We start from the raw sequence: 15,635 nt of genomic DNA on the forward strand, positions 1-15,635 counted from the left end.
TTGTTTTTAGTTTTTTGTTATTATTTAAAATCCAGCTACAGGCTACTGTTCAAATCATGCAATTTTGACTTTTGTCAGAAATGCGGAGGGGGAGGAGTATCTGCGACAGAGGAGGCTGCAGCTCCCCTTCAGTTTCACCAGTGGAGAGGCCTTACTCTACAACAACAGTCCCACGATGGACCTCAGCCAGGTTCAGTTCAACAGCCAGTTCAACAGCAGCAGCGAGAGCGACAGCCAAAGCGACGTGTTCCCTAACTCTCTGGTGGACTGCTTTTTAAAACAAGACCCCTCGGTGTACACCCAGGACATAGAGGCGCCTCTACCTGTGGACCAGGTGTTCATGGACAGCCGAGCTCTGGTCACTGTGGCCAATGACTCGTGGCAGGAGAACGGCGTCTCTCCCACAGCTGGACAGCCCGTGGTGGTCAAAGAGGAGGCCAAACAGTCAGTGATGGCCATTATCGATGGACTTGAGAAAATGTCTCAAAACGGGAACTTTGCCGACGTCCTGCAGAACGTGGACGTGCCGCAGGAGGAGCTGGTCGAGTGGGAGAACACTCTGAAGAGAATCAACCAGGAGGACGGAGATCTGCAGGGAGACGTCAGGGCTGAGCTGGACACCGTGCTCACTAATGAGATCTTTGATTTTATAGACTCTGTCCTGTTCAAAGAGAAAGGTGAGACCGATCTAAACAACAGCGCCCCCAGCTGTCTGGCAGGAGTCAGTAATATCCCAGACCCAGTCACGCCACCGCAGTTGTTCCAGAGTGCGAGTCCAGGATATGCCTATTCTCCAATGAATGGGCTGTACGCTCCCCCGCAGAAGGCCGTGACTCCTCCAGCATCATCGCCCATTTTTAATGGCACCCAGAAACTATGTCACCCGCCTCTTCTGCCTGACACCAACCTGCTCCCACTTCAACAGCTGCAGCTGCAGGACATTTTCAGCCCGTCGATAGAGCTCCCAGAGCTCAGTGTGACTGACTCTGTCAGTGATGCCTCTCTTAAGTATGCTCCCAGGCAGACGGCCAACAGCCACATGGGCGGCGCTCCAGGCATCCCTCCAGGCCAGCCAGGCCACTCACTGCTTAGTCCTCAAAATAATTTGCAAGATCCCACCATGGCAGGAACCAGACAGCTGCTGTGTGGCCAAGTGCAGCAGCATAACAGCCTTCCCCCTCACGTGATGGACATTTTGCCTCCTCTTGTTCCTTGTAATGACTTAAATTCCACTGTAGTTCCAAACATAACTGTTCCCTTTTCAGCGCAGGTGCAGGGCGCACACTTTGAACCTCAGGTTCAGCAGAGGCTGCCCCCCTGTGGCATTGCACAGAATGGACATGACCCCATACCCGCGTCCCACGGTCTGTCTACAGAAAGCCAAACATTTCCACATGCTGACCACTTGCCCAGGAGTGTTAATGGACTGAACCTCCTTCAGCAGCAGGGAAGGTTGGCCTGTGGTCAGGCGGCTCCTCAAAGCAGCTGTATGTTTGGCCAGGCCTTTTCCTCCAGCCCAGCAGAGGGCGCCGGCTTCACCTTCTCTGGCTCTTTAAGTCTGAGTGGCAGCGACCCTCCTCTGGACCAGACTGCTCCTCAGAACTCCTGCTACTTCCAGTGGAGACCCCATGAGCCTGTGCTGGGAACGTTAGACATCAACCAGGAGAACGATGTCAACCCAAACCAAATGACTTTCACAGCCAGCCTGCCGTCCTCAGAGCTCGGCCGGAGCGTCCAGCCGTACCTGGAGTGCCAAAGACAGACACAGGTAACACACACAGATTTAATCAACACCTTTGTCATATTTGTCAAAGTCATATTTCAATGAAGCTGTTTAGTTTAGACTATTATGAAACCCAACATAAAGGGAACAAAGTCATTTTTTCAGTTATTGTGAAATCCTGTGCTCATGTCTCAGTCTCCTCCTTTGGTCTGACTCTTGTGTCTCAGCAGGACAAAGCCGTCGCTGGAGAGCAGAGTAGGAGTTTCTTCTGCTCGTGATGCAGTCGTTGTGGGGAGTAAACCTGAGCCATGTTGATAGTGGAAGGACAGCAGTAGTTTGCCTGTATCAGTGCTTCACATTCTCTCGCTTACCCCAGTGTCCTGTGCCTTACATGCGCCTCTATGTTTAAATGCTGTAGCTTTTCATTTTGTCTGAAGACACACTATGATAATCATGAAGTATAAAGCCACAAGTGCGTTTACAAAGATGGAACTTCAGCTTTCAGCTTTGGTCATGTTGAGTGTAAAGCGCCAAAGAAAATGACACAAATATATGTTAAATACAAATGTATGTTAAAAACATGCAGAATTTATGCACTTAGGAGTTTCCTACGTACTCTCCTAAATATATACTTGTATATTAATCACAAAAAAACAGATGCCTAAACAGCAGAGCAGAGCTGGAATCCAAAGACTAAATGTTACAAAGGTTTTCACTAAATCTAAGAACAATGCATATTTTATGTTTCCCTTCTAGAAATAAGTGCATTAATAAGGAAACATGATGTTTTTGTCCACTAGAGGGCAGCAAATACGTATTACCTCAGCTTTGACGAGCCTTGAAAAAATAATTCAGTCAAAGTCGTTTTTACATCAAAATCGATGAGATTATCTTTCTTTTTTACTTCTTATATAGAAATGTTTTCTGCTGATATGTTTTGTTTTTGTGTCGAAGCAGAAGGTCGTCCTTGACTTTAAACTTGTACAGAAAACAGTATAAGCCCATGTCTCTGCGCGAGGTCCGACCTCTGAGGTCCAACGTCTGCGCGTCCGACCTCTGAGGTCCAACGTCTGCGCGTCCGACCTCTGAGGTCCGACGTCTGCGCGTCCGACCTCTGAGGTCCGACGTCACCTCAGAGGTCTGTCCTCACAGACGGTTGGTGATTTTTTGTGGAGCCCCTTTTTTGTGGAACTTTAACATTAAGACTAAAGAGACTAAAAACTAGAGACCACAAAGACCACAGAGACCACAGAGACCACAGACCACAGAGACCACAAAGACCACAGAGACCAGAGACCACAGAGACCACAGAGACCACAGAGACCACAGACCACAGAGACCACAAAGACCACAGAGACCAGAGACCACAGAGACCACAGAGACCACAGAGACCACAGACCACAGAGACCACAGAGACCACAGACCACAGACCACAGAGACCAGAGACCACAGAGACCACAGACCACAGAGACCACAAAGACCACAGAGACACCAGAGACACCAGAGACCACAGAGACCACAGACCACAGAGACCACAGACCACAGAGACCACAGACCACAGAGACAGCACTTGGGTGGGTTGTGAATGTACCGCAGTCAGAGCTCAAACACTGACGTGTCTTAAAGGTAAAGTGCCTGTTTTATACCAAACATATTTGAATGTGACGTCATTCCTCTTTAAACAAAACAAAGTCCAATGTTATTTTAAAATAAAAATATGAGATTAGTCAAAATGCCACAGTGACAACAAAGCAACATGCGATTTACAGCCAGCAGACAGCGGAGCTTATAGGGGTTTATTCATCACAGTGTAGTTTATGAGGGTTCATTCATCACAGTGTAGTTTATGAGGGTTCATTCATCACAGTGTAGTTTATGAGGGTTCATTCATCACAGTGTAGTTTATGAGGGTTCATTCATCACAGTGTAGTTTATGAGGGTTCATTCATCACAGTGTAGTTTATGAGGGTTCATTCATCACAGTGTAGTTTATGAGGGTTCATTCATCACAGTGTAGTTTATGAGGGTTCATTCATCACAGTGTAGTTTATGAGGGTTCATTCATCACAGTGTAGTTTATGAGGGTTCATTCATCACAGTGTAGTTTATGGGGTGTTCATTCGTTTTTTGCCAGACTTTGACTGAGGCTGCAGATGAATCGTGGTACATGGATCCATAGAATCCACGTCCAAAGTATAAATTAATAAAAAGCCAACACCGATACCAACACAACGAAGTTGGTGTAAAATGCACAATGAAATAAAAACTATTTCTACGTAATAATGAAGCTGAGAAATAACTGTGAGATTATTTAGTCTTTTTTAAAAAGAAATAACCTAAAATAAAAACATGTTGAGCCCTGACCGGAGGTGGCGCTGTTCCTCCATGAGCACTTAACCCAAACCAAGAGGAGTGTAATGTTCTTTTTCACAGTTTAAAACGTCTTCAGGCCAAACAGGCAGCTAAACGGCTCCACCTTTAATATTTAAAAATATAAATCAGATTATAATAAACTGAATGCAGTGATGAAGCAGATCATCATGACAGAACCACAGCCTCTTTACAGTTTATCTGCAGATTCTCTTTATGGAGCGGTGACCTTTGACCTTGGACCTGTTTTTATATTCTTTTATCATTATATAGTTACATTATACAAACATTATGCTCTAAACGTCTGTGATGGTTTAAAAGTGTTAACAGTTTGAAGTGCTGTGGCTTATACCGTTGTTTTCAACACTACATAAAGTCAAAGGTAAGTCTGGTCTGAACAGCGTTAATGTGGCAGCTTAACTGGACTCCTGCTGCATTGTGGGAAATCTTTCAGTATTTCTTTCTCTGAATCATGCTGTATCTACACATTTGTAATGAGAATATTAACCTGATGGGCGTGGCCTTGTACAAACGTCGGCCTCTGGAGACTTTAAATCTACTTTGGACTTTGATTTACACCAAGGAGCCATTTTTTCTGTGTCGTCTTTTCTTTTCACTGCTATGTGCCTTGACAATTGCCATATTTGTGTCTCTTGTAAAATGTTTTAGTTCATGAGCGGCGTATAATCATGTTTATTTAGCCTGTAGTTATAGTCTGTATACGTAACATATGTACAAGTAACTGCCAAGTGTAACTGTGTATGCTTTTATAAACATATCTGTGCAATGCCTCCTGCTGTGTCCATTTGTCCATTTGTCCATCATTCAGGGCATTATTATTATTATTATTATTATTATTATTTTAAATGGGCTTCATCTCTAGACTGTTACACACATTTATCATCCTGCACTTTAACGTTTTGGGGTATCGTTGATGTTTATGTTGACATTTGTTTTTTCAGTTCCGACTGTCCAATCAGAAGCAGAATGAGCCTCAGTCACATTTGCGTTGCCAGTTTGTGTGACAGATAACCTCTTTTAAGCCAGGTTACCTACACTGCCTTTACGTTGTTATAGTAACAGTGTTGATGGAACATTTCAATGACAAAACCTGTTTTTATCACACAATACGTTAAGTGAACTTGCTGAGGTTCACGTCTGGGCTGTTTGGTTTTGTGTTTCTGGAGCCTTAAATGAACTTATTCAACTTCTTTTGTACAGCCACCAGGGGGCGCACTCTCACAAGTCTGTGGGGCTCACATACTTCACAAACACACGTCCTCTAATGTCTGTGGTGTAGTTTTTTGGGTTTTAAAAATAATAATAATTGTAATAATATATATTTTTGATTATTATTCGTGTGTTTGTTTTGCAGTTGGCTCTTGTGTGATGAGTCTAAGGAGACGCCTTTGAACGCGTCTTAGGCCTTTGAACGCATCTTAGGCCTTTGAGCCTCAGTTCATTTTGCACAGGGAGGATCTCAAACACTGCGCCAAGTTATTAGTTAATATAAAGGTTGGAAGTTATAAAATAAAAAGTCTGGAGTGAGCCAAGCCACAGCTGAAATGATGGGTCTGAATCCGCAGAGGAACATTGGCTCAGAGGCGAAGAGCTGCACGCGAACTCCACATTTTATACACATAATTGTACCACTGGATTTCCCCTTTTATTTCTTTGATCCCTTTGATTTTTTTGCATCTTAAACTAGAGCCAAGTGTTTAATGAGACTAATAAGACTCAACTTTCGTCTGAACAAGAAGAACTGTGCACTGTGTCACTTCTACGTTTCCATGGGAGCGTCCACCTCTGCTTTTCTTCTATGAAAATGTTACTGCTTTTCCTGAAATACTCCACATTATGGCATTAAACTGACCTAGGCGAGTCTGCTCCTCTTGTGGGTTTGACCTTTGAGTGGAGCATTGTGACCTCTGGGGTTTCTGTGGCTCCTGTGTGAACGTGAAGGTGATGAGCCTCGTCTGAGGAGTAAATCCACAGAAGCAGCTGCTCTTCAGATCAGGCCTCCTCAGTCCTTTTATGTAACGTTGTTGTTTTAGGCACGGCACGTTTATTTGTACAGCACAATTAGTCCACAAAGTAATCCAAAGTGTTTTACAGAAGGAAGACATTAAAATCACAATACAAACAGATTAAAATAATAGAGAAGAGGCAGAATGAAACTAAACCAGGACTAAACCAGGACTAAACCAGGACTAAACCAGGACTAAACATGGACTAAACATGGACTAAACCAGGTCTACAGCAGGAGGCCGGTCCCTGAAGTCCTCCTCATGTGAGATGGTTCATGTGGCTCATGTGGGAGATGTTCTTTGGTGCTGGTCCATGGAGAGACTTGTTCACACAGAGCTGATTTAAAGTCTCTGAGCCACAGGAGCCACAGGAGCCACAGGAGCCACAGGAGCCACAGGAGCCACAGGAGCCACAGGAACCACAGGAGCCACAGGAGCCACAGGAGCCACAGGAGCCACAGGACACATGTGTGAAGTACTTCCTGGTTTAGATCTTAAAAAGCTGCAGATGTTATTGATTTGATGTGTCTGTTAAAGTTCAAGTCTGAGTCCATTATTACCTCTAGATTTCTCTCCTGATTTGAAGGTTTTAGAGAGAGAGACTGGAGGTGACTGTGGGCCAAAGATGATGATTTGGGTTCCCCAGGGGTCCCAGGATTGACCCCTGGGGCACCCCACAGGTCAGGGACATTTTATCTGAGACACATTTTCCAATTTCAACAAAGTACTCCCTGTTTTATAGATAGGACTTGAACCAGTTTTTTCGAGTTCCAGATTGAAGTGACATATTAACTATGAGAGTGAGTGGTGACAACAAACTGTTGAGCACAGACTTTAGAAATGTAGTGGGTAACACATGGAGGTGTAGATGAACTCAGACTGGAGATGATCTCTGGGACAGTTTTATCAGTTACAGGTGCAGAGTGAGTCAGCTCTAAGTGTCTCGGTGGTGCTGGGTTGTTATTTGCATTGTGGAATTGATGTCATTTTTAATGCCCTGAACCTTGTCATTAAAGAAAACTGCAAACTCACTGCACTTAGATGTGGAAATGAGTTCTAACAGCAGCAGTCCATGTGCATCTTTTCTCTGTAAATCTCATAATGAACCTGGAGCTTTGACTTGCAAATCATCAACATTAAGAACATGAGGCATTTCCATGAACAGTGCACCTGTTTTATCATTTATGTGTCTCCTTCAAACAACTGCAGGACCAGCCGCTGGTTTGGGAAGAACAGAAATTATGTAATGTTTTTTTCTTTTTTATTAAAAAAAAAGTGTTGTGTGGTCAAAAAATTCAGTGCAAAACAAACTGAGACACTCAAACACCCAAAGAAACACAACAAGAAATGTATCTCCGTCACATCAGGTCCATTTTAAAGGCTTTACATATTTAATAGAAATAGTCCTGGTAAAAGCACACGTATGTTTCACCTCTGAGCCGTGTGGTCTCCACAGGCCACACAATGACCTTCACACAGATACAAACACACACAGAGACACACAGAGACACACACAGACACACATAGACACACACAGACACACACACAGCTAAAAGACCCTCAGAGTAGAGCACGAAAAATACATTTACAGCTGTGAAGGTCCCAGGGGCCCCTCCTGTGTCTGAACAATCACTAAGACTGAGGCCTCACTCTGCAGCAGACAACTGTCATAACTCGGCTCCAAGCCGTGACGGAAAATACACAAAACCAAGTATTCAATGAAATAAGGTGTTTATTAACCCAAATGAATTGCGAAATAAGGTAACAAAAAGAAGTAGGAGACGCACAGGTGAGCGGCTGAGAGCAGGATGAGCCAGAGCTTCTGACGTGCACGAGCTTTTAAAGGTGCAGTGCGTCGGGCCCTTGACACACACACCGGGAGTGCACCACCCAGCTCCACCTGCACAAAGTAATAACATAACACACGGTAATTGGCCGTGACACAACACACACAAACACACACAGAGACACACGCACACACACCCCAACACACACGCACACACACTGAGACACACACAAACACACCCCAGCACACCCCAACACACACACAGACACACACCAGCACACCCCAGCACACACAAACACACACTGAGACACACACCCCAACACACACTGAGACACACACACAAGCACACACACAAACACACACCGAGATACACACACCAGCACACACACACATACACACACTGAGACACACATACACACACCCCAACATAAATAGATACACATACACACACTCACGCACACACACATGCATACATACACACACATACACACAAACACACACACACCCCCACACACATACACACCCACCCCCACATACACACACAAACGTACATACACACACTCACACCACACCCTCATGCACAAACACACCCCAACACACCCACTCTCTGCTTCAGCTCAGACTCAGGTCAAACTTCTTCCTTCAATAAAAGATGCGTCTGTCGTTTATCATCTTCATCTTTTTCTTCTGTATTTAAATGAAAACAGATGGAGAGGGTTGTGGGTTAAAGTCCTAAATCAAAGAGCCTGTCTACAGGACTCACACCTCATCCCGTCTATACGGAATATTATAAGACCAATAAAACATTTGAATATCGGTGCAGTAGTTTTAAGTTAAATATTTAAATCAGATGAGCCTGTGTTCTAGATGAGGATGTGCACATGGCCAGTGTACAGACAAGGACAGAACTATGTGTGAGTGAATAAAGCACACAGCCCCCTCTACGGTCAGGACTGGCCTATTTTCTGTGAGTGGGGGTCTGCAGCACCCTAAGGCGTCTTATCAGGTCATGACTCAATGTATGCATTTGTGTAGCACAGATATAGAGGCGTGTCTGCTTTTGTCTGCTCCAAACACAAATGGGTTTGACCTCCTGTCCACTGAGTTTCACAGATGCAGTGAACAGTGACGAGCGGTCAGGACAATCAAAAGAAGCAGCACTGGTCCAATAAAATATAAAATCATCACCTGTCAAAATTAAACAGTTTTGAATTACACTGGTCCCAGAGGTCACGTTCTAAAAATAACCCACAAGAGGTGAAATCCATGAAGTATCAGCTTTATTTTTACATTATTCTCTCTGTTTTTGTCTGTAAAACCCCTCACCACACACTTTATACACTTTTCTCACACAGGCGTTAACATTTTCTCACATTTCTCTCTCGTTTAAACTCTCTCAAAGTTCAAACCTTCGTAGGCGTCTTTGTCGGTGCAGAACGTTTCATCGACATTGTGGGTTTTGTCGGGGAGAAAACAAATTGCAAACGTACAGCACTTCAGAGTCACACTGAGATCCAACGTTTATGTAAATTTGTCTGAACACATTCTGTACTGGACAGGAGACACGGCACGGAGGAGACTGATGGACAATGGTCTACAGTCCAACAGCCAATCAGGACGCACGACACAATGGTCTACAGTCCAACAGCCAATCAGGACGCACGACACAATGGTCTACAGTCCAACAGCCAATCAGGACGCACGACACAATGGTCTACAGTCCAACAGCCAATCAGGACGCACGACACAATGGTCTACAGTCCAACAGCCAATCAGGACGCACGACACAATGGTCTACAGTCCAACAGCCAATCAGGACGCACAACACAATGCACGTTCATACACTGTAAAAAAAAAAAACATGCAAAATTGCTAAAAGACCTGCGAAACAGCAAGACCGCGAAAGGTGAGCCACGATATAGCGAGGGACCACTGTAAACCCAAATAATCCCGTTTTCCTCTCTCTTCTGACTGTTTGAAGCATGGTTGAAGTTACCGTGCCCTGTTGTGCACCCTACTGGTCACATGGGGACACTGCAGCACTGTTGTCTTGTGATCACTTCAGTGTGGTCATAGAAGTGTTTGTGGTTGTAATATTGTGGGATCTTCTGTGGTTGTTGTAGCATGGTGTCTGTTGTGGTAGTGTGGGGACATACTGTGGTCGTAGTAGTGTGAGGAAGTGCTGTGGTCGTAGTAGTGTTAGTGGTCATAGTAGTGTGGGACCTGCCGGGGTCATAATGTGGGGACTTGTCAAGGTCGTTGTAGTGTGGGAGCTGCTGTGGTCATAGTAGTGTTAGTGGTCGTGGTAGTGTGGGGACCTGTCGTGGTCGTAGTAGTGTGGGGACCTGTCGTGGTCGTAGTAGTGTGGGGACCTGCCATGGTTGTAGTAGTGTGGGGACCTGTCATGGTTGTAGTAGTGTGGGGACCTGTCATGGTTGTAGTAGTGTGGGAGCTGTTGTGGTCATAGTAGTGTTAGTGGTCGTGGTAGTGTGGGGACCTGTCATGGTCGTAGTAGTGTGGGGACCTGTCGTGGTTGTAGTAGTGTGGGGACCACTTGTGGTTGTAGTAGTGTTAGTGGTCATAGTCGTGTGGGGCCCTGTAGTGGTCGTAGTAGTGTGTAGACCTGCTGTAGTTGTAGTACTGTGAGGACGTGCTGTGGTCTCAGTAGTGTTAGTCACATGGGGACACTGCAGCACTGTTGTCTTGTGATCACTTCAGTGTGGTCATAGAAGTGTTTGTGGTTGTAGTATTGTGGGATCTTCTGTGGTTGTTGTAGTGTGGTGTCTGTTGTGGTAGTGTGGGGACATACTGTGGTTGTAGTAGTGTGAGGAAGTGCTGTGGTCGTAGTAGTGTTAGTGGTCATAGTAGTGTGGTCTCAGTAGTCTTAGTGGTCATCGCAGTGTTTGTGGTCCTAGTAGTGTGAGGATCTGTCGTGGTCATAGTGTTAGTGGTCGTAGTAGTATGCGGACCTGCCATGGTTGTAGTAGTGTTAGGGCGTGCCGTAATCGTCGTAGTGTTTGTAGTCATAGTAGTGTGGGGACCTGTCATGGTCGTAGTATTGTTCGTAGTCGTAGTATAACTGGTTGCCCGTACTATCACACACACACCGTCCCATCACCAGATCACACCTGCACCAGCTCCACTGGCTCCATCACTCACCGCATACACTACAAAATCACACTCCTCACATACAAAGCTCTCCACAACCTGGCCCCTCCTGTTTGACCTCATTCACATCTCCACACCCGCCCGCTCCCTCCGCTCCTCCTCTTCCCTGCGCCTCACTGTCCCTCCTGCCCGTCTCGTCACTATGGGGAGCAGAGCCTTCAGCTGCTCTGGAACTCCCTCCCCCATGACCTCCGCAACACACACTCACTCCCACACTTCAAATCTAAACTCAAAACTCATCTGTTTAGAAAGGCCTTCTCACCCTGACCACTCTGACCATAACTGCTCTGTCTTTTAATCTATATTTGTTTTAATCTATATTTGTTTTTTAAATGTATTTTTAACCATTTTACACTGTTTCATTTTGTATTGTACTATTTTGGTGTCTTGATGTACGGCGACCTTGAGAGCCTTGAAAGGCGCCTAACAAATAAAATGTATTATTATTAATGTGGGGACCTTCATGGTTGTAGTAGTGTGGGACCTGCTGGGGCCATAGTAGACCGGGGATCTGCCAAGGTCGTTGTAGTATCGTGTCTGTCACGGTAGTGTGGGGCCCTGCAGTGCTTGTAGTAGTGTGAGGACGTGCTGTGGTCATAGTAGTGTTAGTGGTCATAGTAGCGTGGGACCTGCTGGGGTCAGAGTAGTGTGGGGATCTGCTGTGGTCGTACTAGTGTTCATGGTCATAGTCGTGTTAGTGGTCTTAGTAGTGTGGGGGCCTGCCATGGTCATAGTAGTGTTAGTGGTCGCAATAGTGTGGGGACCTGTTGTGGTCGTAGTAGTGTTAGTGGTCATAGTAGTGTGGGGACTTCTTGTGGTTATAGTACTGCTGGTGGTCGTAGTAGTGTTAGTGGTCGTAGTGGTGTGGGGACCTGTTGTGGTCGTAGTAGTGTTAGTGGTCGTAGTGGTGTGGGGACCTGTTGTGGTCGTAGTAGTGTTAGTGGTCGTAGTAGTGTGAGGACCTGTTGTGGTCATAGTAGTGTTAGTGGTCGTAGTAGTGTGGGGACCTGTTGTGGTCGTAGTAGTGTTAGTGGTCGTAGTAGTGTGGGGACCTGTTGTGGTCGTAGTGGTGTTAGTGGTCGTAGTAGTGTGGGGACCTGTTGTGGTCGTAGTGGTGTTAGTGGTCGTAGTAGTGTGGGGACCTGTTGTGGTCGTAGTAGTGTTAGTGGTCGTAGTAGTGTGGGGCCCTGTTGTGGTCGTAGTGGTGTTAGTGGTCGTAGTAGTGTGGGGACCTGTTGTGGTCGTAGTGGTGTTAGTGGTCGTAGTAGTGTGGGGACCTGTTGTGGTCGTAGTGGTGTTAGTGGTCGTAGTAGTGTGGGGACCTGTTGTGGTCGTAGTGGTGTTAGTGGTCGTAGTAGTGTGGGGACCTGTTGTGGTCGTAGTAGTGTTAGTGGTCGTAGTAGTGTGGGGACCTGTTGTGGTCGTAGTAGTGTTAGTGGTCGTAGTAGTGTGGGGACCTGTTGTGGTCGTAGTAGTGTTAGTGGTCGTAGTAGTGTGAGGACCTGTTGTGGTCGTAGTAGTGTTAGTGGTCGTAGTAGTGTGGGGACCTGTTGTGGTCATAGTAGTGTTAGTGGTCGTAGTAGTGTGGGGACCTGTTGTGGTCATAGTAGTGTTAGTGGTCGTAGTAGTGTGGGGACCTGTTGTGGTCATAGTAGTGTTAGTGGTCGTAGTAGTGTGGGGACCTGTTGTGGTCGTAGTAGTGTTAGTGGTCGTAGTAGTGTGGGGACCTGTTGTGGTCGTAGTGGTGTTAGTGGTCGTAGTAGTGTGGGGACCTGTTGTGGTCGTAGTGGTGTTAGTGGTCGTAGTAGTGTGGGGACCTGTTGTGGTCGTAGTAGTGTTAGTGGTCGTAGTAGTGTGGGGACCTGTTGTGGTCGTAGTAGTGTTAGTGGTCGTAGTAGTGTGAGGACCTGTTGTGGTCGTAGTGGTGTTAGTGGTCGTAGTAGTGTGGGGACCTGTTGTGGTCGTAGTAGTGTTAGTGGTCGTAGTAGTGTGGGGACCTGTTGTGGTCGTAGTAGTGTTAGTGGTCGTAGTAGTGTGGGGACCTGTTGTGGTCGTAGTGGTGTTAGTGGTCGTAGTAGTGTGGGGACCTGTTGTGGGGCCATGTCTGCGTGCACGTGTGCGAGTGTACGTATTCACGTGCGCGTGTCCGCGTGCATGTATCTGCGTGCATGTGTGGGTGCACATATCCGCGTGCATGTATCTGCGTGCGCGTGTGTGGGTACACATATCCGCGTGCATGTATCTGCGTGCACGTGTGTGGGTGCACATATCCGCGTGCATGTATCTGCGTGCGCGTGTCCGCACTCCGGTTCCATCCGGGTCTTCTGGCGTGGCTCTGTTTTCGTACATTATTTACAGTCTAACCCCTGACCCACATTCGCTCTGGGCCACTGCAGCTCAACATAAACCTCCAGCTCTCATCTGCGCGCTGATTGGACAGGGGCAGCTCGGGGGCGCGCGGAAATGAACGCGCTCGGCCTGTGTTTCCAGGAGATTCTCCACCGTGACCGCGCCTCCATCCCCTCCTCCTCATCTCTGCCTTTTGCTCTGACAGGGAGGTGCCACCATCCCCTCCTCTTTTGCTGTCACAGAGAGGAGGTGTGGTATGTGGGAGGAGGTGTGGTATAAGGGAGGAGGTGTGGTATGTGGGAGGAGGTGTGGTATAAGGGAGGAGGTGTGGTATAAGGGAGGAGGTGTGGTATGTGGGAGGAGGTGTGGTATAAGTGAGGAGGTGTGGTATGTGGGAGGAGGTGTGGTATAAGGGAGGAGGTGTGGTATGTGGGAGGAGGTGTGGTAAAAGTGAGGAGGTGTGGTATGTGGGAGGAGGTGTGGTATAAGTGAGGAGGTGTGGTATGAAGGAGGAGGTGTGGTATAAGTGAGGAGGTGTGGTATAAGGGAGGAGGTGTGGTATGTGGGAGGAGGTGTGGTAAAAGTGAGGAGGTGTGGTATGTGGGAGGAGGTGTGGTATAAGTGAGGAGGTGTGGTATGAAGGAGGAGGTGTGGTATAAGTGAGGAGGTGTGGTATAAGGGAGGAGGTGTGGTATGTGGGAGGAGGTGTGGTATAAGTGAGGAGGTGTGGTATAAGTGAGGAGGTGTGGTATAAGTGAGGAGGTGTGGTATGTGGGAGGAGGTGTGGTATAAGGGAGGAGGTGTGGTATGTGGGAGGAGGTGTGGTATAAGTGAGGAGGTGTGGTATAAGTGAGGAGGTGTGGTATAAGTGAGGAGGTGTGGTATGTGGGAGGAGGTGTGGTATAAGTGAGGAGGTGTGGTATAAGTGAGGAGGTGTGGTATAAGGGAGGAGGTGTGGCATTAGGGAGGTGAGGTGTAAGGAGCTTGTGATGCGCGCCCCCGGTGATGTGCCCGCCTGAGGAATGCGCGCGCCCCTGTAGTTCAGGGCCGCGCGGATGCAGAGCGCTGCGGGAGGATTTACTTGTAAATATCTAAAGTTTAGTGAATGTGTTTAATGTTATTTTTCGTTTTAAATATTTTTCTCTGCGCTGAGGCCGCGTGCAGCTGACGTCACGCGTGTCTGTGGATGATGTCCGGACCCCGCTCAGTCTGACCACCGGCGCTGTCTGCTTCCATGACCGGACACCGAGGAGATCTGAACCGGACTTTTGGACTCGACATTGACGCGAGCCGCGTCCCCGCCTCCGTGAGCCGCACTTTAGTTTAAACTGTGTTTTTGTGAGGCGTGTCAGTGCGGATTATTCCTGTGGATTTTACATGTAGCAGGACGAGGCTGTTACTGAGGGATCCGAGTCTTTATATAAGAAGAGCCGCCATGTACGCGGGCCGCAAGAGGAGAAAACCCGTGCAAAGAACGTGAGTCCAACAGGAACAGGGGCTTATGCACGAGTGTTTATGCACGAGTGTTTATGCACGAGTGTTTATGCACGAGTGTTTATGCACGAGTGTTTATGCACGAGTGTTTATGCTCTAGTGTTTATGCTCTAGTGTTTATGCTCTAGTATACGAGTGGTCAGTATGTGGCCGGTCTTAGACCTTTTCCTCTGGTCAGTATGTGGCCGGCCTGATGCCTCCTCAGATTTACACTAATTAGGCCTAAATCCAGTTCAAACATCCAGGGCCTGTTTGTGACCACAGCACGGAGCTCCACAGAACACAACAAATCAGGTCCTGTTTATGCGCACATCCTCACCTGCCGCTCCACAGCTCTGGGTCTACAGCTCTGGGTCTACAGCTCTGGGTCTGCAGCTCTGGGTCTGCAGCTCTGGGTCTACAGCTCTGGGTCTACAGCTCTGGGTCTACAGCTCTGGGTCTGCAGCTCTGGGTCTACAGCTCTGGGTCTACAGCTCTGGGTCTACAGCTCTGGGTCTACAGCTCTGGGTCTATTCTTCCACAGCTCTCGGTCTCTTTCTCCTGAGCTGTGGATCAGTCCGGGCCTGTAGGCCTCGCTTTAGCCCTCGCTTTAGCCCTCGCTCTGTTCATGTGCGCTGTAAATCCCCGTGTGACACAAACTGAGCCAAGCGCAGCTCAGAGCACGCACTCTCCATCTGCGCCATTATTAGGCCTATTAGCACAATCAGCGCTGTTCTGG

At 47.2% G+C, this 15,635-nt stretch overlaps 2 protein-coding genes across 3 annotated transcripts in view; both read left to right on the top strand.

The window, feature by feature from the left end:
- LOC117389138 (aryl hydrocarbon receptor-like) overlaps positions 1 to 3,183 on the top strand; it is a 38,734-nt gene extending 35,551 nt beyond the window's left edge. The window contains exons 10-11 of one of the 2 annotated variants that reach the window (XM_033986741.2): positions 79 to 1,768; positions 1,951 to 3,183. In XM_033986741.2, coding sequence (XP_033842632.1) covers positions 79 to 1,768; positions 1,951 to 2,001 — 1,741 coding nt within the window. In that variant the 3' untranslated portion in view covers positions 2,002 to 3,183. The remainder of the gene's footprint in view (positions 1 to 78; positions 1,769 to 1,950) is intronic. The other variant, XM_033986743.2, reaches the window with a different exon arrangement.
- An 11,666-nt stretch (positions 3,184 to 14,849) lies between these two features.
- The window catches only part of ahr1b (aryl hydrocarbon receptor 1b), a 31,366-nt gene continuing 30,580 nt past the window's right edge, over positions 14,850 to 15,635 (top strand). Inside the window, exon 1 of the mRNA XM_055230874.1 lies at positions 14,850 to 14,899. Coding sequence (XP_055086849.1) covers positions 14,859 to 14,899 — 41 coding nt within the window. The 5' untranslated portion in view covers positions 14,850 to 14,858. The remainder of the gene's footprint in view (positions 14,900 to 15,635) is intronic.

This window comes from Periophthalmus magnuspinnatus, chromosome 21 (genome assembly GCF_009829125.3).
Source record: "Periophthalmus magnuspinnatus isolate fPerMag1 chromosome 21, fPerMag1.2.pri, whole genome shotgun sequence".
Classification (NCBI taxonomy): domain Eukaryota; kingdom Metazoa; phylum Chordata; class Actinopteri; order Gobiiformes; family Gobiidae; genus Periophthalmus; species Periophthalmus magnuspinnatus.